The sequence below is a fragment of the Glossina fuscipes genome, unplaced genomic scaffold, assembly GCF_014805625.2.
Source record: "Glossina fuscipes isolate IAEA_lab_2018 unplaced genomic scaffold, Yale_Gfus_2 0, whole genome shotgun sequence".
Lineage (NCBI taxonomy): Eukaryota > Metazoa > Arthropoda > Insecta > Diptera > Glossinidae > Glossina > Glossina fuscipes.
The window spans coordinates 27,372,322-27,399,152 of record NW_023998414.1 but is presented as its reverse complement, the minus strand read 5'-3'; the positions used below and the strand labels follow the sequence as shown (position 1 = coordinate 27,399,152).

General features: G+C 32.3%; 2 protein-coding genes across 4 annotated transcripts; one reads left to right on the top strand and one right to left on the bottom strand.

Annotated features, from left to right (window-relative positions):
• LOC119636776 (splicing factor 3B subunit 4) lies at positions 1–2,277 on the bottom strand. Of its 2 annotated transcripts, none has more exons than XM_038032381.1 (3): positions 2,143–2,277; positions 1,990–2,085; positions 1–1,126 (listed from the first exon to the last, which is right to left on the bottom strand). In XM_038032381.1, the coding sequence occupies exons 1-3, from the start codon at positions 2,174–2,176 to the stop codon at positions 237–239; spliced, it is 1,020 nt and encodes a 339-aa protein (XP_037888309.1). In that variant the 5' UTR covers positions 2,177–2,277; the 3' UTR covers positions 1–236. The 2 variants fall into 2 exon arrangements, with proteins under 2 accessions (XP_037888309.1, XP_037888316.1); XM_038032388.1 differs by having other exon boundaries at positions 3–1,126; positions 2,002–2,085; positions 2,143–2,273.
• Positions 2,278–5,026: 2,749 nt separating this feature from the next.
• LOC119637996 (transmembrane protein 132D) lies at positions 5,027–24,751 on the top strand. Of its 2 annotated transcripts, none has more exons than XM_038034505.1 (17): positions 5,027–5,463; positions 10,710–11,005; positions 12,677–12,925; positions 12,992–13,521; positions 14,938–15,157; positions 15,538–15,681; positions 15,744–15,949; positions 16,013–16,169; positions 16,815–16,967; positions 17,028–17,275; positions 17,340–17,698; positions 18,276–18,701; positions 18,766–18,913; positions 19,388–19,499; positions 20,268–20,571; positions 23,592–23,854; positions 24,017–24,751. In XM_038034505.1, the coding sequence occupies exons 1-17, from the start codon at positions 5,394–5,396 to the stop codon at positions 24,029–24,031; spliced, it is 3,900 nt and encodes a 1,299-aa protein (XP_037890433.1). In that variant the 5' UTR covers positions 5,027–5,393; the 3' UTR covers positions 24,032–24,751. The 2 variants fall into 2 exon arrangements, with proteins under 2 accessions (XP_037890433.1, XP_037890440.1); XM_038034512.1 differs by having other exon boundaries at positions 5,028–5,463; positions 18,279–18,701.
• Positions 24,752–26,831: the final 2,080 nt, after the last annotated feature.

The following is a 26,831-nucleotide window of genomic DNA, read 5'->3' as shown; positions in this document are numbered from 1 at the left end:
AACCAAGTTTTTTTGAAAAAACTCTAACTTCGTTTAATTTTTATATTTGCGGAAACGGCCAATGAGCCTACGGTCACTTAAAAAGTGCGTCGTTCATGATATCTAACCCAAAAAAATCTGAAACAGAATGACACTAACGTATAGACAAAGAAAATAGAAATTTCATTCAAACCTTAATGTAATGAAGAAAAATATTATTGAAACCTCACAACTTATATTTGTTTACACACATTATATCAGTATTGATAAGCCACGGTAGCTTCCCCATTGAATGATCGTTGTGGAAAAGGAGCAGTAGGAAATCCCGTTGGAGGTCTCCAGTTAGGTGGCGGTGGTGCAGGCGCGCCAGCTGGCCAAGCATTTGGTGGCAACATTCTTGGAGGTGGAGGTATACCTACTGGCGGTGGAAGTGCTTGATTTCCGGCCAATGGTGGTAACGGAGGCGGCGGAACAAAAGCTGTTTGTGGTGGCGGAACGGGTGGTGGAGGTGGCAGCATATTCGACGCGGCCGCCGCAGCATTTGGTGGTGGTGGTGGAGGCGGTGCCATTAAAGGTGGCGGTATTATTTGTCCTGGAATTACAGGCATCATACTAGGCACGGGAGCATCAGCAAAAAGTTGATGTGGACGATCAGCATGTGACGAGGGATTTTGGGCCGCTAACAACCGCTCCGCTGCTGAACCATGTCTCTCACCTTTCGAATCTTTCTTAAATGCATACGATACGGAGATAGGCCGATTGCAAAGATATTGGCCATTCATTGCATCCATTGCAGCATCTGAAGCTTCGAAACTTGCAAAATTGATGAAAGCAAATCCTTTTGAATTGCCAGTTTCTGGATCACGCATTATTTTTGGCGTTTGCAATATTACACCGAAGGCAGAAAAAGTATCGTATAAAAGCTTTTCATCGACCTCTGGATCTAAATTGCCAATAAAAATATTTGCTCCCACATCTAAGTTCTTTTGATGAGCTGACGCTTTATTAACTCTTATGGGTTTTCCGTATAATTTTATCATATTCATAATTTTTATGGCATAGTCAGCATCATCTTCACTCAAGAATTCCACAAACCCATAACCTTGGTGCATTTGCGTTACACGATCTTTTGGCATGTGTACGTTAACTAAAACAGAATTACAGATTTTATATTTGTATAAAAATAAAAATTAATTTAATAAATTATCTATAAAATTAAATCGAATTTGCATAGGTAAACCAGTTTAATATAAAAGTCACCGTAGACAAATTTTTTAGATTTAAAAAAATGTTCTAAAGTTTAATACAATAAAAAATTATATACCGCTTCTTTGATTTAAAAAAAAAATAAAAATTAAAAATACTTAAATATTTTGTTTTAAAAAACATTGAAAATTTATCTAAATCGGAATCATATCATGCAAGCGTTGTTGGCGTGTTGTAATTATTAACAACGGCGTGACCCTTCCACTTGAAACAATTCGAAAAATATTAAACTTCTAACATCCAGCAACATTTAAGTATATTATTTTAAAAACTTCTTAAAAAATAAAACTTATTTACAACAAGTTTTACTTACAGTAAGTTTTATTTCCGTAATATAACCTCATTATCCATTTGTTCAACTAAATAATAATAAATAATATGCTATGCTGAAGACTAAATAACATCAAAATCGCTTGGCGTTTTGGAGAAGTTATAGCCAGACATTTTTGTAAGTTATATTATATATATGCATGTATATAATTTTATATAATTTTAACTTATATGCCCGACAAAAAATTTTACAAATTCTACTTTTTGACAAATAGCAAAATAGCCGCACTCTCATTGATAAACCATAAACTACAAATGTTCAACGGATAAGGAGTAATGAAGTGAGTACGTATTCAAATTTTGTTGAGATTGCTAGACAACTAAGTTTGTTTGGAAAATAGCCCCGAATGAAGTGGAGGCAGGATGTGCTTTATGCTCTTAAGATATGATTATATATGTACATATATATTTTACATGAGATCATACCAACTGGTCCCGCCTGCACAAAAAGTTCCCATAACAATGTCTCAGAGACTTTGTCATCAAGTCCGCCAACATAAATCGTCGCATCTGAAATATAATTGAAGTATATTTAAATCATTCTGCGTTAATCATTATTGAAAATACCTTGATTTCGTTCAGCAATTGGTCCAGCAGCCATGATTTATTTATGTTTATTGTGTTCACTTTTGCCAATAGCAAAAATTCACATACATTTCAGGGATATAATTAATCTAAATAAGAATTGCAATTTTCGTGGGAACGCTGGTAACACTGACAAAAATGTTTATATATTAATAATAAAGAAAGAAAGAATTATCCATGAAAAAATTGCTTTACTTACATCACTTGCTAGTTTAGTTTGAATAGAAGGTACAATAATTCTTTAAAATGATTAGGATATATTCAATATTTTTAAAGATTTAGCTTGGAACAATACTTTCTGTGAAAAACAACCGTTATAATTTCAATGTCTTCCAATACAATTCCTAGGTACCAATTATAAAATTGATTAATTTAAGTAAAATTTATAACAAGCAAATTATGGAAGCGTAAGGTCTATCACAAGGATGCGTTATTCCGTTTTTCGAATTAATAAGTACCAAGTAACAAGCACAATGAGATGTACATGAAAAGCAGCGATAAGGAAAATTAATGTAAGAGCAAATTAAATTTTTGATTGACTAATGGAACAAAAAAAGGATAAAAATCAGTTTAAAAGAAAGAGGATGGAAGTGAACTTAACCAACGCCGTAATATAGAGAAAGTAAAGTGCTTAAAAATTTTGATTTGATAAATCGCCGTTATGGCTTGTTTTCATTCCTTATAAGGTTATATAGGGGGCTGACATAACGAGGCGATATTTTCATTTTCTGGTTAAAAACTGCCAAGTGGTAAATACCAAAATATAAATAATAATAAATATCAAATTCGTAAAAAATTACAATAAGAAAGTTAACAACCCAAAAAGTAAACAAGGTTAGTGATAAAGAAGATTGATCCGATATATGTAGATTTTCAAAGATTTTTGCAGATTTAAATTTCAAAATTTAAAAAAAAACGATCAACAGTTTTTTTGGGTGCGGTTTGTTCTGCCCAAGGCCATATGATATGTCAAATAACATAAAGTTTTGTAAAAAGTCGTCAAAGTTGAAGTCCCAGCACGAAAATGGCAATAACGCCTGATTGGGCCAGCCTCCACAAACCAAATTTTTATGTCGTAAATATAAAAAAGTTTAAAATTTGAACAAAATATGAATAAGTACATTAAAATAAAATACCTTTATTTCTTCTTTGTCAATTTCCAAAAAGTCTCGCAAAAAGCCGGCAATATTGGAGCCGCATCGTAATAACCCTGATGCCCTGATCTCAATTGGAGTAGAAAATTATAAAGTCTAAAACATCAATACACTTTCTGCGTTTACTGATAATCGCTGTCGAGTAGTGGTTTTCAAGGAATTTTAAAGGATTTTTAAAAGAATGTTACTTATTTTTATGGTATTATGTAAAACCGTTTCTAAGTGTTCGTTCACTTTCAAAGGCTTTCTTCGGTTCATATTATGGCGTTCACGTTGTTTTTTCTATTTTCAGACAAAACACACAAAAAATCCCATTTGCTATATGAAATGAAATTTCAAGATTAAAGGCATTAAAATCCTGGTTTAAGCGTAAGCAGCCCAGAAAACGTTAGTATACTTCTTATTTATAGTCCTTTATTAATATTTGATTTGGCAGCACTTGACAGTTTACGTTGCCAAATTGACATATTTCGATTTAAATTTGGTTTGCGCATTCGTTAACGCGCATAAAACTTGACTCTGTTTTTAAAAGTGGGAATTAATGTTCAAAAAAGGAACAAAGAGATATATTTGCATGAAAACAAAACAAAAAATTGTATGGTAAATATTGTAAGCACCTAAAATTTTTATAATTTTTATACATCTTATTAAATTGACATTAGAAAAACAACACTTTTCAAAGTAATTTTGCGCTTCATTAACCTTTATATCTATCCGCCTGAGGGGTTGAACAGGTAAAGGATCTAAACTAGCGCAGAGTTCGTAAGATCAAATCTCAACTATGATAGAATGTTCAATAAAACAGATGGCCTTAGATGCTAGTGCTTTTAAAATTTTAATCTTAGAATTTATTTCAATGGTTAATTTTATTATAATAGCAATAGTTATAATAACGTTTATAAAATTAAAATTTAATCAAACGGCCAGTTTTTCAAATCATATGAATTTGCTGCAATAATGCAATGTAAGCTACACATGTGTTGAATTTGTTTATTGTATTGCATCACCGTGACAGTGGGAAAAGGCAAATGCAGTCGTTGTGCTTAGCGTTTAAGGTATTTTACACATATTTAAAGAAATTCAAAATATATAAGAATGATTAAAAAATAAAATAAAAACTGAAACAAATCGTCCTTATTTATTGCAAAGCCGGCGAGGTTTAGTAATAAGTTGAACTGCCTTTCTATCAAAATAAATCATTTTCCGGTATGGATAAAGTTTAATTTATATCCCTGTCCTTATTAATAACATAACGTACTTTAATAGTTGAAATATTATAATTAAATTAATACCTTTTTCTAAAACTTAACTATTAAATTAATTTTCTGATTGAATTGAATGTATTTTAAAGTGTTTTTTAATTTGTCAAAAGTTTAATTTTGATACTATTTCTAAATATGACAAATATGGCATAACTTGAAATTTGTGAGGAAAAAATTGCGATTTTTTAATTTCAAAAATGATTATTTTATCAAATTCACAAATTACTGTTTCTATACTCAATTGTGATGTTTGCAATTTAAATTGAAAGTTTTTGAAATTCATAATACGAAATGGCATTGTTTACAGATATGGTAAGGGAGCATATAGAATGGTTAGGATCTAAAGTAATTGGTTTATATAATGAGAAATGATGGCAACTACGGTTTTCTTGGATTCAGCAATTGTATAGTAAAGTTGGCTAAATTTTTTTTTAAGTTCGATATCGTGTCGGGTGTTGGTGCATAAAAAATGTATTTGTGTGAAATAGAAAATATAAATATTTTATTGATAATTCTTTAAGTCAAGACGGTTTGTCCTCAAAGAATTAAGATGTTGGATTAAGTAGTCGTACCAATAAATATAATGAATTCAGATTTATATGCGTGAGATCTTTACGTTCGTATGTAGGAATTTGAGATGTCTATACTACATTAAAGGAATCAATAAAGGATGAGTTCGTGCAAAAATTTAATTCAAAAAGTGTAAAAGCAAAAATCCATAGTATATATATGTCTATATAGGTACATGCATTTCAATTTCAATTAGGAATTATGTACATATAAAAGTTTGGATATAATTTTGTGTCATAAAACTATTATGAAAATTACAAACAGGATGAGAGTCGGCGTCAAATGTTGCTTGCAAATTGTATTATTGAATTTTCTATGTAAGTATGAGAACACATATGTATACTAACATGCTCATAAGGGCATATGTATATATATGCATATGTATATATATATGTATATATGTACATATATATATATATGTATATATTATTTAATGAAGACACTATAGTTATTTGTGTGTGCGGTCAATGAAATTTGCCATCATTCATTAATAGTGCATCGAAAATGTTGTCGCAAAAAATCTAACATTTGGTCACTTCAATATATGTCATTGATATAAAACAATTATGTCTTTAACACACTTTAACTTGCATGCATGTAACATTACATGTAAAATTTGAAATATTTTTAATTTGGAAGCAATATTGATTTCCATGTTAGGTTCAGGGATATAAAGCGGACCGCAGAGCTGTTTTTGTAAGAGTCCATATTCATTTACAGGTTAAATTTTTTATTCCTCAAAGTCGAGCTTGGGAATATGACCTTAAAACTTAACGTAACTTATTGTATAATCCAGATTGTTGGAACTTAACTTGTATACCCAAAAATCCGATAAAGTTACGTTTCAGGTTCCTATAAACGAATTCTAAATTAATTAAATCGATTTCTAAGCGCTCACTTAATCATAACAATGCCCACTCGGATTTTCTTCGGCTTTAGTTTAAAGGGGGAAGTTAATTTTTATTGGCCCCAATGATTGCATTTAATTTGTCCATCAACTAATGTTACATATATATATATATATATATATATATGTTATAGGTATATAATATTCGGCTATTGCTCTTTTTTCATTTTTTAGTAATTTCCTTCTTCTCACACTCGTTTGCGACCGCGTCTTTTATATCTATCACCGTGAACCCACCTATATCTACTCTTCAAGTCCTTTTATTTGGTGCTAATATCAACAGGATTTCGGGGACAAAATCATTCCGCCGGACATGTTGACATTGGGTATACTGCAGGGCTCCATTATACCCATTTTAGATTTAACACATTTTTAATATCTTCATGTGAGGAATGTACAGAATAATATTCATATTCTATCTTGCTTACCTTATATAATAGATATAAGTACAAGTAGTAGTATACACGATAAGTAACAATAAGCATAAAACGTAAGAAAAATGAAGAAAATAAAAATGTAATCACTTATAGCATTGTGTGGGCGGGGCTGATTTTTCTTTACATCAATAGTCGTCCATAAGTATATATATAGAATATTTCAGCATTTTATCTTTCACAATTTACAAGTAATAAGTTTAAAAAGACAAATTTTTACTTGAAGTAACAGATGTGTCCAGTTTACGCTTTCCTTTGGGGTATGTGCTTTGATCAATTCGTTTCATTTTCAATACCAACTTGGGTGCAAGAACTTTCAATGTTTTTGCCAAATTTGCAGGCGATAGCTTCGATTTTGCAACCAGGAGAATGCTTACAAGCAGACAGATAGACGGATATGCTTAAATTGGTTTATAATTTGATCCTGATCAAGAATGTATATATATGTACTTTATGGATTTTCGTCGAGTTTCTTTCTGGATATTGCAAAACTTTTGACAAGATGAATGTCGACCTCATCCTACGGTGATTGGTATAAACGTGGTACAAGGCATTTTATTCAAAGTGCTGGCCAATGTCAAGGGTGGATTATCAGTGACTTCAAATTATTACAAACGTGCTGCGTGAACCATTATTGCCTACCTATTATTTAACGCTGAGTTTCGAAAAAATTATTTAGCTGTTGGAAAATCAAAATCCAAAATCGCCTTCTAACTGGATGTACTTGTGACGGGGCCCACCTTCACATAATTCCGGACAGCGTCTAATAACTTTTGTCTCGCATGCACTATGCACGAAAAAAATACCCAAACATGCTACATAGCTCTCCTTCATCTTTCTCGCTTTCAAAGATCATATTTTTGACAAAGGCTGTGGCCCTCCCTATTCAAAGAACTGATTTCCTTAATCAAAAAGCAACCATTAATGTTTAGTTCAATATTGAATTTCACTTTTTTGCAACATTATTAAAAACGATAATTATTCTTCCCTTCCCTTCAATAAGCACTTCAAATACAAATTAGATCCTCTAGTTTCCAACATACCACAACATCCCAATACCCCATAGCAGCTCTCAGTTATAATAATTGATTTTTATACATATCTTCAGCTTCAGCTTAGCTTCCGTTTATAATTTTCATCATTATTGCATTTACATCAAGTGGTCAAGTATGTCTTGTTTGTTTGGTTTCTTTAACTTCGCTGGCTTTTTAGAAGGAAGTGCGTGAGTTTCGCTTCCGTGTCCATTTCTGTTTTGGAGTTTGGGCTTCCATCCTTTTTATTTTTTCTTGAAGCAACGAAATTTCCTTATTCCTTGCGTTGACTTGCAGAGATAAGTACCGATGTTCTTCCTTAAGCTGTTTATTGATTTCATTGACTTCCGGTGCCTGCAAACGCATAAAATTAATTTTGCTATCTTTTATTTTAGTTTGCAATTCGCTCATCGCACCTCATCTCCACTATTATCGAAATCAAGGAACAATTTGCAAGTGCCTCGGCATTTCACACCGCATTTCGGGCATTGCTTCGATCTATAATTGGCATATAAGAATTAGCAAGTAGCTGATTGATTATACAATTCGAACTTTGCCCATATTCACCTAATGAGCCAATTCTGAATGCATATACTATGGTATATATGCCCGCAACTTGTACTGTCTACACAGTCATCCTTATTGAAGCATTCCATACAAATTGAACACAAAACTCCGGGCGCTACAAACATGTTTGTAAGAATCACCTAAAAAGTAAAATAAAGAAATATGCATTCAATGGCTAATATGAAAAATACGTCTTTGTCTCCCATATTCTCCCTATCAATCAATAAGCACTTTCGGACCTATGCGAAAATATATATAAATATATATGTATATATATATATATATATATATATATATATATTTTTTTTTTTTTTTTTGAATGTTTTATATATATAAAAGTACAAACGCAGATATATGCGAATATAAAAAATGAATTTCTTCTAATTTGAAGGCTAAATTGCAAAAGTACAAGACTGCCTTTAAAATCGCAGTGGCTTCCAGCAATACGAAGGTAAAGACTGAAAAGCTAAAATAAATTTGACTGATGTTTATTTTGAATATTTTTATGGTTTGACGTTTTTTTCCATGCAATAGACAGATGTTGACGGCAATCTTAACAAGTTAGGCAAGTAAGAAAATTACATTCGGTTGTGACCGTGTGAACTTTTTATACTCATCGCCGTTATTCTACTTTTGTAGAACAATTTTATGGAAATTTATATCGTGCTATCGATCTATTGTAGTTTACAAGCAACGACCAAGAGAGCGCGGAAAGCGAAAGTGTTCACTGTGGTCAATTTTTGTCACGGAGAACGGAAATGTTCCCAGTTTACGTGGTATTGTAAACGTGTCCTTTGATCGTTTTAGCCCATTTTTAATACCAATCTGCGTGCAAGAACTTGCAATGTTTCTGCCAAATTTATTTCAATTTTGCGGCGGCCTTACACAGCCGAACAGATAATCAGACGGGCATGCTTAAATCGACTCGAGTAGGCGTGGATGCAGGATTAATTATCGCAGCACGTTACTGGAACATTGTATTATACTTTCCAAATATTTCGCTACAGTACTTTTTTTATTGTTACTTAAAGCATTCGTGACAAAGTAATGTGACCGACCTAGTGATAGAGAGTCACTTCTAACAAAAGCGAATCTACAGCACTCTAGCTGGTTATCTTTATACGATAAAATTCGCATAATATGTATGTAATGTATAAACAAAAATAATAAACGCTGTAAGGGATAACTGTGAACGCCTTTTGGGCGGTTCATGGACCATCAGCTAAAGCGGTTGGCTGCGTCCCCGGTTCTACTGATCCGAATTGCAGCAACAAAATGTGTCTTCAAACTCAACTTAGCCAAGTAAAATTGCTATTCACCAATACATAACCATAATCCCACTCTATGGTAGCGCACACCTCTGACAAAAGCGAATATACAACACACTAACTGTTATCTTTGTAAGATGCGGTAATAAATGATTGTACGTTTTTCCACTATCTTGAAGCTGATGATCTCTGCAGCCCCCTGCTTGGCTACAATGATATGCTCGACCTATACATAATTATTATAAACATTATTTCATATTGCATTTCTTTCTCTCTCTTTTCACTCTTACCTGAAAGACATACTAAAGCAACATAAAAGTCCTCAATCTATTTATGGAACAATTAGCTAAGATGGGATTCCAGGAATTAATTTTGAATAGTTTGAACACATGTAAAAACATACGCTACCTCCTACAATTTCTAGAGCATTGAACTGAAAAATAAATTTTGTGCCTATTTTTCTATCCACACGTGTATGTAGTTTGCGTGGTCTTTGAAGCTTACTTCTGGGCGTTGCAAACGTTTTGAAAGGGATGAATGTACGTCTCGGTGATGGGTATAGGGGAACAGGAAAAGTAAAACAAAAGTATTGTCCATCGTTACTTACCACTTTTTCTAACTTTCTGACATAAGACACATTGTGCATCGAAATGACAATTGATTCTTTTGTGGCTACCCACGAATGGATTCGTACTGAAACAGATTATGAGACATTGATTATGAGAAAAATTAAGAAAAAGCCAGTGCTCAGTGTCCTGCACGCGTCCTCAAATATCGGGCAGAATAAAGTGAATATTAATTTTTGAAGCATTTATAAGCAAAGTAAATTGCTCAAGCCAAGCCAAGCCAAGAGAGAGTGACTTTGAAGTAAAGATAACGATCAAGTGTGTTGATGCCAATCCTACTCCTAAGTCCCAAGTCTAATTATTCTAAATAAGTGCTTTCAATTTTACAAATCTAATAATATGAACGTAACTTAAACAATCTTAGACATAATACGTAAAATAGAAGGAATTTTAACTAAAAATCTAATGTGTTTCGTTTTCGTCGATGGATAATAAAAATTCCCTCGAAGGCGTATATGTATGATTTTTCTTGTCGCAAGATTAATCGTTCGCTCGAATATATTTGGCATTAGTCTTTTGTAGACTTAACAGATTACAGCAGTGCTCGTTGGCCATATTTAATTAATTATGTATATATATATATATATATATATATCATTCATAAACAATCGAAATTTTTGACATACTGACGGTAAAAGGAAAATTTAATATCGTATCACTGAATTATTATTTGGTATTAATTGATATTTAATTAAAAATTAATTCTTTATCCGTTAATTTATATACATAGATTTTTGTAATTGCGTCGAAGTCCATTTCGAATCAACGGATAGTGGATTCTTTTTGAAACATACGCGTCAACCACCAGTCACGCCCGAGATATCGAATATTCATTCTTCTCCGGTTCCTACATTACGTTCGCGTACAGCTTATGACTCTATTTTATCAATCGATCGCTTCACTGTGGTTCAAACAACACAACCAGTGTCAATCAGAGCCAGTTATGGTCCATTCTCTACTAAACAGACCGTACCAGCTAGATATATCGTGCCCGATGCCATAGAAAATCAAACTGATTATATGAATGTAAGTATATAATAGAAGAAAAATAATAATAATAATAATTAATAATGAAAACATAGCAAAAGAGCGAAACGAAAAATATTTATGAATATTTCAAAAGTCTTTATATATATATATATATATATATATATATGTGAATTAAAATATCAAACACTGATACCATGTTACGGATGACTATTAAAGAGGATGTGCAAAAATCAATAGTTAATGCTCATCTCTGGTCTTTTTGATATTGAGAGGTAAAGGAAATTCGACACACATAAACATAAACAAATGTTGTTGACGGCATAGAATTTAAAGAAATCTTTAAAGTCAATTTATTTCAAGCGCACTCTTTTCAAAGAAATGTTCTAATTTATATTAATCTAAAATTTTACAATTTTAAAATTTTTATCTCGTTTATCGAAACTCAGTTACTCCACAAGTACAACCCAAAGCGGCTTTCGTTATTCGTTATAAGAATGGCGCTTTGATTGTGCCTATCATACGGCGCATAAAGTCGATTGTGTGAGAATAATCTTAATATAGATCCATAGTATAATCCTATGGGTTTGATAATAGATTTCAAATTTTGCAAAATTGATGCAAAATGTCATAACTGACTATGTATGACTTTAAAGAATTAAAACTCTGCCTACATGCACTCGCAATGTATTCCAAATTTTATTCACATTTGCTCCTAACAAATCTTTTGCTTACATTATGTCGCATTAAAGCTAACTTGCTTGTCCCCATCCGCATCACTGAGAAGCCTAACACACAGGTTGCACATATTTAATCAAAGCGCTGACCCGTAGGTATGTGTTTAGTGCATTCATTGGTTAAAATGTAAATAGGTGAGGTGAGGAATTTTCATAGCAAAATGATAGATAAACAAAAGTTTACTGAATGAAAGACAAAATATGTTAACATATATTGATTGCCGCGTTACTGGATCGTTAATATTTCCCTTTTTAAGGGGAAGAAGAAATATTCTTCTTCTTTTTTTTTTTTAACATAATTTAGAATTATATTCCATCATCGTTCGTACGAATTCATAGTTTGGATAAATGGATTAAAATTGGATTTTAATAAAAACACACACATCCAACTATTGCACTAATAGTGACACCACAGTTTGCCTCTGCACATAAAGATTATTGTTTACCATTGTTGTAAAGCAATGAATCTTCCATCAGAATCATGCTTTTGGAAATGCCAAAAAGTACTTGTAGCCAGTACATATAGCCAGACTTTGGCCAAAGTTCGTGTTGACTGCCGCTTATAAGGAACGACTTTTGCAATGTGGGCTCCAATGGTTTTATTTTGAAAAATTATTTATCCATAGTTTGTCCCATATTACGATTATATTTCAATTCAAGTCCGTTCTGGTTCGTTCTTGTTGGCAGTGTTTTGCAGATATCGTTTAATTCGCTTGGACTTAATGCAATAATACGCTTTGGACACTTGATGGTGCTATGTGGTGGGCATGTCACACATGGTATATATATATATACTTTATGATACTTGTACTACCCTTATGACAGGAAGTTAGATACAATATATATATATATATATGTTCACCTACGTATAAATGTTGATTCGAAGAGCTCTGGTTACGATTATATTAGTTGAGGAAAGCGAAAGGCGGCGATCATATCCAGCAAATAACAATATATTTTAATACATTTTCAGAATACAACAGCTGCACTTCTGGAGTTGCAGCAGTCCAATATTCATTTAGATATATCTGCACATTTAGTTAGTACTAAAGTATCACCGGATTTTCCGGTTTTACGGGTCCTGTTTCATGCTGGTGCAGATACGAGTGGCCACTTACAACGTCAGAAGATCTGCGTTCTGTTACATGTATCTTATGGAAATCACACTCCTTTAAAAGGTCGTTGCATGCCTGAAGGTGAAGACGGTGTGTGTGTTGCTGAAGTACGTAACGTAGTACGGAATAACTGTAAAAATAAAAAATAAAAAAATGCATTTCTCATCATTTAGGTAGTTATACCATTCTCATGGTTTCATTCTGTCCCGCTGCCATATATAAAGGATATACCGGGCTCCATACCAATTAAAGTTCCCCAACGTCATGTTCAAGTGTCGTATAGTGTTTTCGAGCCCCCTTTGCGTAATCCAGAGCAGTGTGAGCCCAAGGTTCAAATTCAACCTTTAACAAATTTTGCCCAAATACCACTTGTCGCACCTAAGGTAGCATTCAAAGAGCTACGGCCCGATGATTCTTTGACGATACTTTTACCACAACAACCATTGTATCCAATGTCAAAATTTCATGTGCCAGTTTATATACAACAATCTTCTGAAAGATCAATAGCATCATTTTCAATAAAAGCCCGCGTTAAATCCGGTATCAGAGTGCTCAGCGCGATGGCATTAACCGATTTGTGGAACATATCAATTGAAAAAGAAAATACAAAACATACAATCGTACGGGTAACAGCTTTGAGAAAAGAACAAGAGCGGATCGCGGAAAATCAAAATTCATCACACATTAAAACGAACGATAAAAAGTATGTATATTTAAACAATTTTGTAATGATAAAAAAAAAAAAAAAAAAAAACAACTTTTAATTTTGTAAATGAAATTGAAGCAAGGTAAAATGTTGTTGCAGTTCGTTCCGACTGAACAGCATATATTTTTAGATCATTATTTTCCAAGAGAATTCTTATATAGAAATGGGCTCCCAAAAAATAGATCAAAGGTTTATTTCAAGTCGTTAGAAGGTAGGATCATTCAATCTCATTGTGTCCAAACTTTCCTCATTCATTTGATATGTCAAAATACTATTATTTTTTTTTTAGTCCAATTTTGTTGACATATATTAAACCATGGCCAAAACAAGCCAGCGTACCTTAAGTTTGGTTCCACAAAACCCATGAATATATAGCACGCAAATATACATATATATATGTATATGTATACTGTAACGGCCAGGGGTATACGATATGAAAATAGGATTTTTGAAACATGACTCAACTTCTAATTTAAAATATTGTTGCGAGAATACCAATATTTAATAATTTGAAGCCAAATTCTAAAGAAATGAAAATCAAGTACACCCAATGTGTTAACTGCGTCATGCAACTAGGGACTGGTGAAAAGAATTTTGCCAAGAAAATTGATTAACGATTTAAAAATGTCGCGATAAGTTTAGGTAATGGTAACTTAGTTTTTGCGAGATGCCTGCGAAATGTATAGGGTGAGGGATCCATAAAATAGGCCTGCATAGTCGAAATTCGCTAAAGTCAATTTCTAACTAAGATTACGAAAATTACCTTTTTACCATATGAAGATTCAGCCTACGCGGCAACGGTTATATGGAGGGGAGTTCAAAAAAATATCGTATCCGAGCCGGAGCCGGCAATTTGCAATGCCAAGACGCTACTGCTCAGCGATTTTTTCTAAGGAATTTTGCGAATTTCATATAACAATTTTTCATAATCAGGCATTGTATAGTCCGAATGAATCCATCTCAATAGAATTTGTCCTTGGGACTGAAGACATGATTCATCACAATATCTCAAAAACTGCCATTTTTAGGATAAACGTAGGCATATATCGAACGGATAAACAGACTATCTTAGTTTCTTATGGATGTTACATACAAACGCGCAAGCTTATATCTTGTACCATGAGTCGTGTGGCGTATATACATAATAAAATTGTAATAATAAGTTTTTTGAGTTTATAAGCTTCGATAATCTAAGACAAGGAACACCATCTACCCTATGGTTATAATCAATTCAAAAATGTTTCAAAATACATAATTAGATTGAATTTAAAATGAACATAAAAACTTGCCTAACTTTATTTATTTATTTTTTTTTTATTTCTATATATGTGCGTTTGTGTGTGTGTGTGTATGTGTGTGTGGGTGGATGAAATAAAAAAAATTCATGGCCATGAATATAATTTTTTTTTTCAGAGTGGAAGAAGTATTTTCATGGTTATTTGAAATAGCTGATGACGCAAAGGAATTACTTGAAGGTGGAAAAATTGTATGGTCTGTTACATATATGTACGATGCATCAAAAGCGAAGGACATCCCTTTGGAAAATGTTGGATTAGATGATAGTAAAAAGAGAGTTATTGCAAAGCTGGAAATCAATAAGGATGATATACAAGCCGTCTTGCCCATGGCGAAGGTATGCACAAAATACTAAATTATATAAATGATCTGTCGCTGTACACTACTGAACTAATTCGTTAAAAAACTATTCGCTGTTCAAATGATTAAATTAGAAGTATACAAATAATGATTGATTGAAGTAAAATCTTGAACATTATTTGGATTTCTCACATATTTTGAAGTTTTTTTTTTTTCCTTTTTTTTGAAAATGGATTGGACCAGTTAAGTTAAAATTAGATCCATAATCCAGTAACGCAGTTGAAAGCCATTGATAATAATTTTGAGCATTGGTTGAGACTGACAGAGTGACAGAGTGTTCAATATGAGAAGCTCTGTTCTGCTGTTAACCCATATTTTGACGATTAGTAGTTGAAAGTGCGTTTTTCTTATTTATAGAATTGGGAATTAATGAATACAGCTGTATTAACTGGCCGTCAGGTTGCCCAAGCAATGAAAGTATTTATTGTTTCGCAAGGAGGAAAGGTTGCTGACGTCACTCTTCAAAGTTCATGTCATGCTGAAGATGAAAGCGTTATAAAGGTTGAATTTTAATTGAATGATATATATTCGATACAAAGATTTATCTTTAAAATCGTTTTTAGGTATCCTCATCATGTAGCTCCGTATATGTTGATGGTTCTGAAATACGTGGGTCATCGAATGCATCAATTATAGTTAAATATGGTACGTACATTGGTTTAGCTAAGTTTGTCGTTTGGATGCCAGAATTCCCACTAGAAGTTTATATTAGCGATTTTCGACTCTCACAAATAAAGGGTTGGAAGGTTGGCGAAGAAAACCAGTACATGTAAGCAAATGTACATAGAGAAAATAATTTGTTTAATTTCGTAACTCTTTGCAATAATTTTAGTCATAAAAAGTTACGACGCCGAAAAAAACGTTCATTTGTAATTGGACCATATAATTCCGGTTATCACAATAACGTCGGTATGGATAAAATGGCATGTCGCGCAAGATATCAACAAAGTCCTGTAGAAATATACGCAAGATTTGTTGCTATTGATCAGGTAAAAAATATAATCTCTTGTTGTTAATTAATTAAAATTAAAAGACTACTGTTCCCAAAATTCTCTTCATTGCGATAATATTATGTAAATAGTGGCAAAGTAAAGCTTGTAAACTAACCAACCGTTTAGATATAATAATAACTTAATTTAATAAAGGTAGTACGTAGCGTATTACACATCTGCGTGTATCGAACGAATGACATAGTCGTAAACGGAACGGCGATTATAACAAGGAGAAATCCTTTAGAGAATATGTTATTAATGAATTCCAAATTCTGAATCGTATACGTCAAGTCCCTTTGATCTAAAATTCGACCGATTTATCTTGAGAAAGGTCAGCATATAAAATTTTTGTTCAAAAAAGTCGTATCCAACCAAGTAATGCATTCACAATTACGACAAGCAAGGACGATAACTATATTCGTCTGTTGCCGAAACTCCTTTGTGTCTGCCTCGTTTAACTTAAAGTCGTTTACTACAAATTCTGATTGCAAAAAATCAATTTCTTCGCTTTCAAACACAAATGTTGTACTGTAGACGTGTCTTTTGATCTACTCGTGAGTGCAAGAACTACTACTTGGATGTCTCGTTGCTCGTTTATATTTACATAAATTTTATGTACTTTATTTTTGAAATTTTTTATAGAATTCCGGTCGCATTAGCTATTTCATATCGCGACGAACTGGACTACGAGTAACTGATCTAGTTCAACCGTTGCTACGAGTAGCGGATCCTAAAATTGCGAGCTTAAAGGGAAGAATATTACAAGGAAAATCAATGGGACGTACAGATGTTCAGGTAATAAGCATTTGTCTCTCATTTATGGAAAATGTGCGAAAATATTTGGGCATTATTTAGGTTTTATCTCCTATTACTGGGCGAGTCATTGGTGCCAAGGAAATACGTGTTGGAAGTGACAAAGTTAGTTTAGTGAAGCTGATAGTCCGAGTTGTCTCTGGATTGCAACTGACAATTACAGCCGACAATACAATTGAAAATGGTTATATTGCCGAGACGGCGGTTACTCACAAATTAACAGCGCAATACCAGGAAGGCCTTCTTGATATAGATTTAGAATTTTCGGATGGCTCTAGAACACCTCTACGGTAATTTTTTAAATATATTTATGATAAAAATTAAAAACTAAGCAAAAATATCTTCTCTGTACAGAGACATATCTGTAGAAGATTACTTTCTTTTAGTTGAAAGTTTAGATACAGAAGTAGTTGCATTCGCACCTATGTTGGCATCACATCATCCGCGAGTAATCGCAGTTGGGGAAGGCAATGGTAACCTTTTGCGAGTCACCCTTTTGTTAGCAGAAAATTGTCGAACACGTCGAAATACAAACGCTACCAAACAGAGTAAAGCAATTGCATCCCCGTTAGCGAGTGCTTTAGCATCCGTCGAAGTGGACTTTAATAATGGCAATGATATTGTAAATAAGCATGAAATTGTCCAAAATGATGGAATTGTGGGAAAAGACAAACTAAAATTTCGGAATACTGGAGATCTAGCTGATATAATAGGTTAGTTGTGCAAAGCCTTCGAAATATTGAATGTGTATTCTTAACGTCCTCAGTTCGATATACATGCTATACGTATAAAGATATTGGTACAGATCGACCGTGAATGCATTATGAAATTTACATCTTCGTTACAGCGATTTCAATATATATATATATATATATATATATATATATATATTTCATATTCATATTCGTTTTTTTCTCTACAATGCTGTCTAAAAATGTCATGCTAATCGTGAAATATTTGATTTTGATTCAAAGTTGCAGCAATTCCTTTACTAACAAGCACTAATAACAAAAATTAGAATGAAGAACGTATTGAATAAGTTTTTAATACACTGCCTCTGACTATAAAATATTGCATAAGTTATTTGCATGATTCGATCATCTCTCTTGCTTAAAGAAGAGCAATTTTGAATATATCTGTCACTCATACCCGTACAAATACTGACTTAATTGAAATTCATTTGAAGTTAAAAATATATTGCTGCAGCTTCACTCACTTGTTTGAAACCGTTAGGATGCACAATAGCAGAATTAATATTTCATATATTCATAAACTAATCTATATTTGAAGTAGGAATACCGTTGAGAGATTCCACGCATCATCATGAGCCTACGGTACAAGCTAGACAGCATCGCGGAGTTATTCATTCCGCTGGAAAAGTGCGTTACGGAAAAGCGACACATCAAGGAAATATGACTTCAATGGAAGTAGGGATGTACGTTCTTTTGACGGCTTTTTGTTTCGCAATAGTAGTATTCATTATCTCTTGCGTGGTTTACGCATCAAAATTTAAGCCTGCCAATGTCGATAGCGGACTAGATCGGGGTAAAATCGTTAAAGGATCTTTGAATGGTAATGATTTTCTTCAAGAACCACGTTTTATAAAAGAAACTACTACTAATGCTCATGACTGGGTTTGGCTGGGTCGTTCAACAATGGATAGGACATCTATCATAAATGAATCATCGTCGGGGCAGAGTTTTATTAATCCTAGGGGTAAGTGTGCAAAATTGTAACTTTCTGCAAGCAAAAGTTAAATTTATAAAAACTACACACACAGATTCAAAGATAAGGATAACTAGTAATCCCATTATCAATTACTCGAGCGACGTAAATTCAAATAACGAAGCGACCACTTCGTTCCACGTCAACAGTTGTGAATTCAATGCCAATTTATATAATCACGATGCACAAAAAACAGCAAAAATGTAAGTATTCAAGTTTTTCATTTATTATTACTTTTTTTTTTCTTTTAATAAGTTTTGTGAGGAGTTCAGAACAAAAATCCTGCCAGAGATGCGGTCAATTAGTTCGATTAATTGTGTAAGAGAGAGTAGTGCTGCGGTCGGTGCGCTTAGTCCCTTATGGGCCATTTTCAATGGTCCTTGACTTTTATGCTATATCCACGTTGCTTATTAATCTTCTCAGAGCAGATTACTCTGAACGAAGAAAAAAACAATTAACAACAACTTTTTTTTATAATAATTGGAAATTCGCGCCAACGTGAATATAACTTATGAAAAATAATTTTCTTTTTCATTTCTTATTTATTTATTTATTTATTTTTTTTATTTTTTTTTTATTTATTTTTTTTATTTTTTTTTTTTATTTATTTATTTATTTTTTTTTTTTTATATAATCAATATGCTCTTCTCAAATTACTGTTTTCTTTTCAATTGCAGATTTCCAAATCATTGCCAAAATATGGAAAATAATTCGAATGAATACCGGCCACCTATACCACCACATCGTAATATAGACACACGTCTATGCGGTTCAAGCTACATTTGCAACGTAAGTATAACTCAAAATGAATTTAAATATCATGCTGCTTCAGAAGAATATACTGTATTATAATAAATTTTACGCTTATCCACTTCTCGCAAAAGCATTTTGTAATTCCTGTAATCGAGTTTAGATATTTTTTCAGTTAATAATTTGAAAATAAAAATTTTGTCTCGAACTGAGAATGCATCTGGAATTTATTATTCTAACTTGTGTTATATTACCAATATCTAAGTGATAGACTTAACTTTTATAGACGATTTTAATCGATTCGGAATCATTTTCTAAATCAATTTAAGCATATCTGGCTAAGATATGCATCAGCATGAGACTCTGAATTTTTAAACACTTGTTTTCTTAACATTGAAATAGGTAAAAATGATCGCAAAAACCTAGCCTATATACGGGTACAGATATATGTCCACAACGATATTCAAAGAACAACTAGGACTTTCGAAAAGCCTAAAATTAAAAGCAGTCTCGTTAATAAGTCTAGCCCTATATCAAATATGAAATGAAAGATTTGTCATTAGCATTTTTTGATCGCAGCGCCGCACATAAACAAACACATAGATGATGATCTAGTTGTTCAAACATTCATAGAAATTTCATTCTATTAATTGAAAGCAGTTTCACGATTTGATCCATTAATTGAATATGATGAACCGAAGTGGTGGGAGTAAACTTATATAACTTGAATAAAACTTCTTCTTCTCTCCTTAGGTATCATAAATTTACAAAAACATAATCATTTTATACATTTTTTTTGTTTCCCAGCAAATTAATAAGCCTTATAGAAGTAAAGGAGATCTTATGCTGCCATCCGGCTCGGTAACGAAAGAGATTCTCACCAAAAATAAAGGACAAGTGCAGCAATCATCCCCCGAGCAAATATTCTCGCCTCAAGAAATTTGCATTCCTGTCAATCCAAGTGGCAAAATAATGACCAACAATACGGAGAAGCACAATGCCGAAAAATTGGTAGAATGTCCACATCACAAGAAAAATGTTTTCCAATTTGATACATTAACTCCCAAGCAAAATAATAATCCAGATGTAACAAACCAGTGCGCAAATATTGGTAAGATGGAAAAACTCCTCTCATTTCTCCTCTATAATTGTTATGCTTCATGTTCAATACACCGATCTTAAGCCAAATTGCTAACCACTCGAAAGGTCGCATAACCAAATTCCTATTTTAACTAATTTTTTTAATTTGGCTAATAATTCACTCGGCATTGTATCAAAAAGACTTTGGAACAGCCAGAAAATGAGCCTTTGATTTGTGAGGAGGTGTTAAATAAGGAAGGGAAGGAATGTTATACGAATGTGAATACAGCTGTGGTGACAGTACGTTCCATTTCGGTGATGTGCGCGTTTCCTAGTTAAGAGTTTTGCTATATGAGACCATCATACGATCGTCATCATGCTGCAAAAGCCTTCTCGCATATTTTAGCCTTAAAAATTTTGCGCCACTGCAAATAGTCTTCTCCTTTTGAAGTAGCTCATGGCACACTACATCCCAAGCATATATAGAACATTGTATCCGCCACGATATAGTAACAGATTCTTCTCAGTTAAATGTGAAAAATCGAAAACTTTCTGTTGAAAGTTCGCCTTAAAGCTTTCAAGAGATAAACAATAGTTTCATATATATGCGGAGGTCATAGGTTAACGAATATTATTTATAAATTAAGTGACGGCAGATCGATAGAAAAATCCATAACAAGTTGTTTAAATAGAAGGATTCATGTTAGAAATCTACTATGACTAGGATACAATAATAACACATAACATATATAAGGTCTCCAGGATTGGGTGGCGGAATAGACATATTTTGAATCATTGTTTACGTGGTGTAATAGCCTCACTTTAAGTAACAAATAAAAAAACAGAATATTCTAAAGATTTTGCTCGTCCAAGAACACTAGTGGCGGATAAGACTATGTTTACAATCTTACAAAGATAACAAGGAGAAAAGTTATGCTCGCCGTATGGCGAATTAGTGGTAGCCGTCACCTCGAACCCGTACTTGAGATTTTTAATATTTAATTTTAATATTTAAATATTACCCTAAACATAACTTGGCCGATGTCACCTGACTTTCTAGCTGTTCGTAAGAACTAGTTACTTGTCTATTAGGATAGTTTTAGCCATGTTTTTATTGGAAAATGACGTACATAAATGTACCAATATTGAGACCAATATTTACTGTTAATAGTTAGTTGTGGTGTTTTTCACCTATTTTTCAACAGAATCAATGATATGCCTATCAGCAAGTTAGTCAGTCGATCTAATATTGAAAATGTGCATTCATTTGAAAGGGTTTTAAAAGACGACAGAACGATATGAGTAACACTTTTCACCAACATGTATATTATTTTAATACCCACCACTGCAGGATGGGGGATTTACTCATTTTGTCATAACGTTTGAAATGCTTAAAGAGATGCTTCAGAGACCCTATCAAGTATATATATATATATATATATATTCTTGACTAGCGTGAAATTGTGTACGTCTATGCGATATTTGTTGCAAAAATGAAGACAGCAACTTCAAAGTTAGTAGAAACATTGGAACTTTTTGCATTGAAAATGGGCCAACTTGGTCAGAGTAGAGGCGCCCAGTGGAGCGTAAACTTAGCGCAATTCGGTTTTTTTAAACAGAAATGGATTTTTGGATTTTTGCTCGTTACTTGGATTGCATTAAAGTTGCAAGGCTGATATTTTCCAAGTTTACGAAACGCTGCACCCTTTACGTGCAAAAATCGGCCATACCCATACAAAGTTACAAATAATTGAATTTTCTTTTTTTTGCACTTTTTCAAGATTTCGCGTTTTTTAATGAAATGATAAGATAAACGAGACCATTTTGTACATTCCTCAAATGATGATTTACTGCCCGCCCAAAAACGCGTTAATTCTACAATAAATATGGTAGACACCACGACGCGGTAAACTAAATTTTCTTAACAATAAATATTAGCAAAATACAGGGAATGAGATGAATTTTACTGTTTTATAATTACATATAAAAAACCGTGGGGCGTCCAAGACTTTAATGGTGGCGGCTGTGCAAGATTCTTTCTTTCTTACTTGTTAAGTTTTACATTTCAATTTATGACATCTCCTCGAGGGGCAAACAATATAGTGATCGCGTTAGCACTTTCCTGCTAAGAAAAAGTAGTGTTAGTGCTAAAAATCATTGATTACTGTGGATGATGAAAAATAAGTTCGTTAAGTGAAATATTTATTAATAACTTTTTATTTCTAAGATGTGTCCTATGCACTTATGCTGTTTTCAGTAGATAGTATTCGTACGTCAAAATCAATTTTGAAAAAAAAAATTAAAATATTAGAATCTGAAAACTATTTTATACGATTTAGTGATATATATTGAAAGTGCGCCGATAACGATACACGCGATGTATATTTTATAAACATAAAAATGTGTTTATTCAATTAAAAACAATTGAATTTGTTAGCGTGCGCCGAAAACGGCTTGGCAAGGATATCCTTCCAGAAACAGTTTGCCTGGGACACTTCTCGATCTTCTTTTGCAAGATCCTATATGGGAATGTTAGAAATATTAGGTGAGTAATTGCTATCCGATTCACTGCATTCATTAGTCTTATAATGCTCTTCTTACCTATCACACACATTATACGCGATGATAAGTCATGGAACGGAATTTATAAAAATAATAGCTAACAACGAATAATGTTATAAATGATGAAATAATGTCGTAAATACTTTAAATCCTGCCATAAAGAGAGTATACCTTTGATTGTAGTCGTGATAGAAAAGTTCTCCTTTATCTTAATATGTTGGATAAAGTCGTTATTTTTGAAGACATAGAGTTCTTAATTTCTCAGTCCAGCTATCTATATTTCAAGGCCTTAAATAAAAGCATGAGATGGACTATGACGGACTGAGTGTTAAAAAGCTTAAATTTATTTAATTTAATGAATTCTTTTGTTTAATCGAATTTATTTTCTCGACATTTTAAAAGTACATCGTTAGAAGATTCTCGCATTAAAATGAACGAATACACATATAATGGTTTATGCGAATTGATTTCAATTTTATTTTATTTCAGAGAAAAGTAGAGATACGGACAAAGACAAGTTAACGTCGCTTGACGAAGATGTGATTATAACAAAACAAGATTCTAATTGCTTTGTGAAACGGGATAGTCGACAATCGTACCCTAAACGTTGTAGAGCAAAACGAGCCACCATAGTGGGTAATCCAATGTTCTCATCGACTTTGGACGGTGGTATTAATCAAGAAGAAAGTTTAAGTTTGGATGATCTCGATATGGACTATGAACAAATTATGCACTATTTTGATAATTTAAAGGTAAATTTAATAAAAAGATATATATGTATATATATTCATTTATAAATAATAAAAAGATATATATATAAGATATATATATATATATATATATATATATATGTACTTTGTTTTTTTGCGAATTTGTGATATTTATTTTATTGATGATCGTATTTCATTGTATAGGAATCGAATGCTTGAGTTCAGGAGATCATTGCTAAAATTCGCGAAATACTATCTACAATTCACCAGCAATATAAAATGATAAATACCGATGCTAGTCCAAATTTCTAAACGTATCGCCCATTTCGGCGATTATTCGCACCATAATGAGCTTTTATATAAAATACCTACCGTAGAAGGTAAATCGCTGCAAAATTATAGCAATGAAGTACATATATTTCAAAGTCATAGGATTATAATAAGAGGAGCCATATAAAAATAATATATAAACGCGAAATTGTTATAAAAATCGACAAAAAAAAAAAAAAATGTTATTAAATTGCGCTAAAGAAAAAAAAGTATAAACCTAATTGTGTCTCAGTTTAAGGCAAGCATTTAAGCAATTTAAATATACGCATCCATATACACATCTAGAGTAGATTAGTGCTTTGCAGCTTTATTTTAATACCAATTGTATGAAAAAACCAAATATACGTATGTCCGTCATGTTATTGCTTATAAATTAATACTTATATAAATATTTGTAATTTGTAATATGTCATTCCATTAAAAAAAAAAAAAAAAAAAAACAAAAAACAAAGAAACAAAACAAAAAAAAAAACAATGTTATTATTTCCCAATCGGTGTACATGTATTTACAATGTACGCATCGTTGTTCTACAATAAATTAAGTTTCTTTTTTTTTTCTTTTTTTTTTGTTTTTGTTTTTCTTTTTCCTTTATTGTTTTGCTTTCTTTTTTCTTTGTTATCAATCGTGCCGTCCATGTGCATTTCTTATTTATTTATTTAATTCTTTTTTATGTACTAGAAAACTCAATAAATTTAGCCTTTACATACATATGTACCGAATTTCCACCTACACATACACACACACACACACACACACACACACACACACACACACACAAATACACACATATACACGAGCGAGTGCGAGTGCGCACGCGCACCCAATCACACGTAAATATATGAAAAACATACACCCACATTACAAATATTTACACACAATTTGTTAATCTAGTCAAATTTTATTTACATGCACTTATATTTTAAGTTATTTATACAATTTTGTACACCATTATTTAATGAAATTCGCATACAAAAATAATGCGTATACAATGGTATGCGTGTTATTGAATCCTTTTAGAAGCAGACATAAATGCAGATAAAATATGAACACGATATACTCCTAAGGCAATATACTAAATAATTATATTTAATACTCTGTATTTATTGTAAACTATAAAAAGAAAGAGAAATAAAAAGAACATATACATATATGTATATATATATATATATATATATATATACGTATATATACGTATATATATGTATGCATACATATAAATATGTATGTATGTATGTATGTATGTATGTATGTATGTATGTATGTATGTATATATATATATGTATATATGCATTACAGTGCAGTGTCTCCAATATGATTTTTTCTTCATTATTATTTTAGACGATATTTTAGATGATAACATTTCCCACAATTTTGCATAAGTTCCGCTCATCCACGATCAATTTTCGTGTGTATAGAAAAATCTCCGCAAATGTAATGAGTAGCAATCGTTTTAAAGATTTCCTTTATGAGAAATGACTTAATGTTAAAACTTTACCCAACTACGATATACGATAAAACGATATTAGGTAATAAGTATTAAGAGATTGCAAATCTTGCACTTTAAGCTATGCTGATATGCTTTCTACAGTTACATTTTCAACTCATAACTCAGTTGTCTCAATGCCATGCGTGCGGACAAGCATATCCTTCGAAAATATTGGCTTTTTATTCATTTGTTTGCCAAGAATCAATATTCAAAAGATTAAAATAAGTTATAATGTTATTGCCGGACAAGAACAGCATATAGATAAGATGGTGCATTTCGCTACCGACATTTACGCATCAAGATTATTAAGCGCTACTCCGAGACAATCAATATGATATGAAATGATCTGAAGGATCGTAAGAGAGAGTAAGAGAACTGAAATGAGAACATTTATTGACGGATGTGTGAGACTACATCCATAAACATGCGTATGGATATATTTGTATGAACTTATGCGTGCATTTGCTTAAAGAACTATATATATGTATCAATGATAAACAAAGGAATATTTGTTTTTGGATTTTATGTGTTTGAGCGTTTACTTATCGTATTTTGGTGCAAACTTTTTTTTGCGAATAAAGTTAACATGTTTTCCTAAAATGTTTACAAGTTTTCCACATTTTTATCGATTTATCTAACAAACAATTATTATTATAATTACTTTCCTCCCTAATTTCTACTGTATATATTTTTCGATATTTACCATTTTTTCTATTTTTCATCTTATTACATCTTCAAAATATTTAAATTTGTATTTCAATTCATGTATGGCATAGGTTGACATCTTATTTCGTGTGATCAGTTTTCATGGAAGAACAAACCGCAACAAACCATTCATCAGCGCAAAAATTAAAAAGTCAAAGTTTTATTGCCTATGCCTATATAACTGCCTGAGCAATGACAAACGCACAATCGCACCAAGCGTCTGCACCGTTGCGCAAACGCACTCATATACAGGTCTTTTCAGAGCTTTCCAGCATAGTATACACATATTCATAGTGTAGTCTTACGCATACAAACGTCAGTAAATGGGTTCATTTCAAAACCTTTTCTCTCTCTTACGGTCGTTCATAACGTTATTTTATATTAGATGCTTTAGAATAGTACTTAATAATTTTGTTGGGCAAATGGTTCTAACAAAATGTTCCATTTTTTGACAAGATCGACTATTAAACAGCATTCACCTCTCTCTCTCTAATGCA

Bases quoted from the DNA above. Each gene is read 5' to 3' on its own strand.
- LOC119636776 (XM_038032381.1), bottom strand. From the start codon at position 2,176: ATGGCTGCTGGACCAATTGCTGAACGAAATCAAG. The intron at 2,086-2,142 runs GTATTTTCAATA...ATTATATTTCAG, and splicing joins AATTGCTGAACGAAATCAAG to ATGCGACGATTTATGTTGGC. The intron at 1,127-1,989 runs GTAAAATATATA...ATTCTGTTTTAG, and splicing joins ACCAGTTGGTATGATCTCAT to TTAACGTACACATGCCAAAA.
- LOC119637996 (XM_038034505.1), top strand. From the start codon at position 5,394: ATGAAAATTACAAACAGGATGAGAGTCGGCGTCAAATGTTGCTTGCAA. The intron at 15,950-16,012 runs GTAAGCAAATGT...CAATAATTTTAG, and splicing joins GGCGAAGAAAACCAGTACAT to TCATAAAAAGTTACGACGCC. The intron at 18,914-19,387 runs GTAAGTATTCAA...TTTCAATTGCAG, and splicing joins GCACAAAAAACAGCAAAAAT to ATTTCCAAATCATTGCCAAA.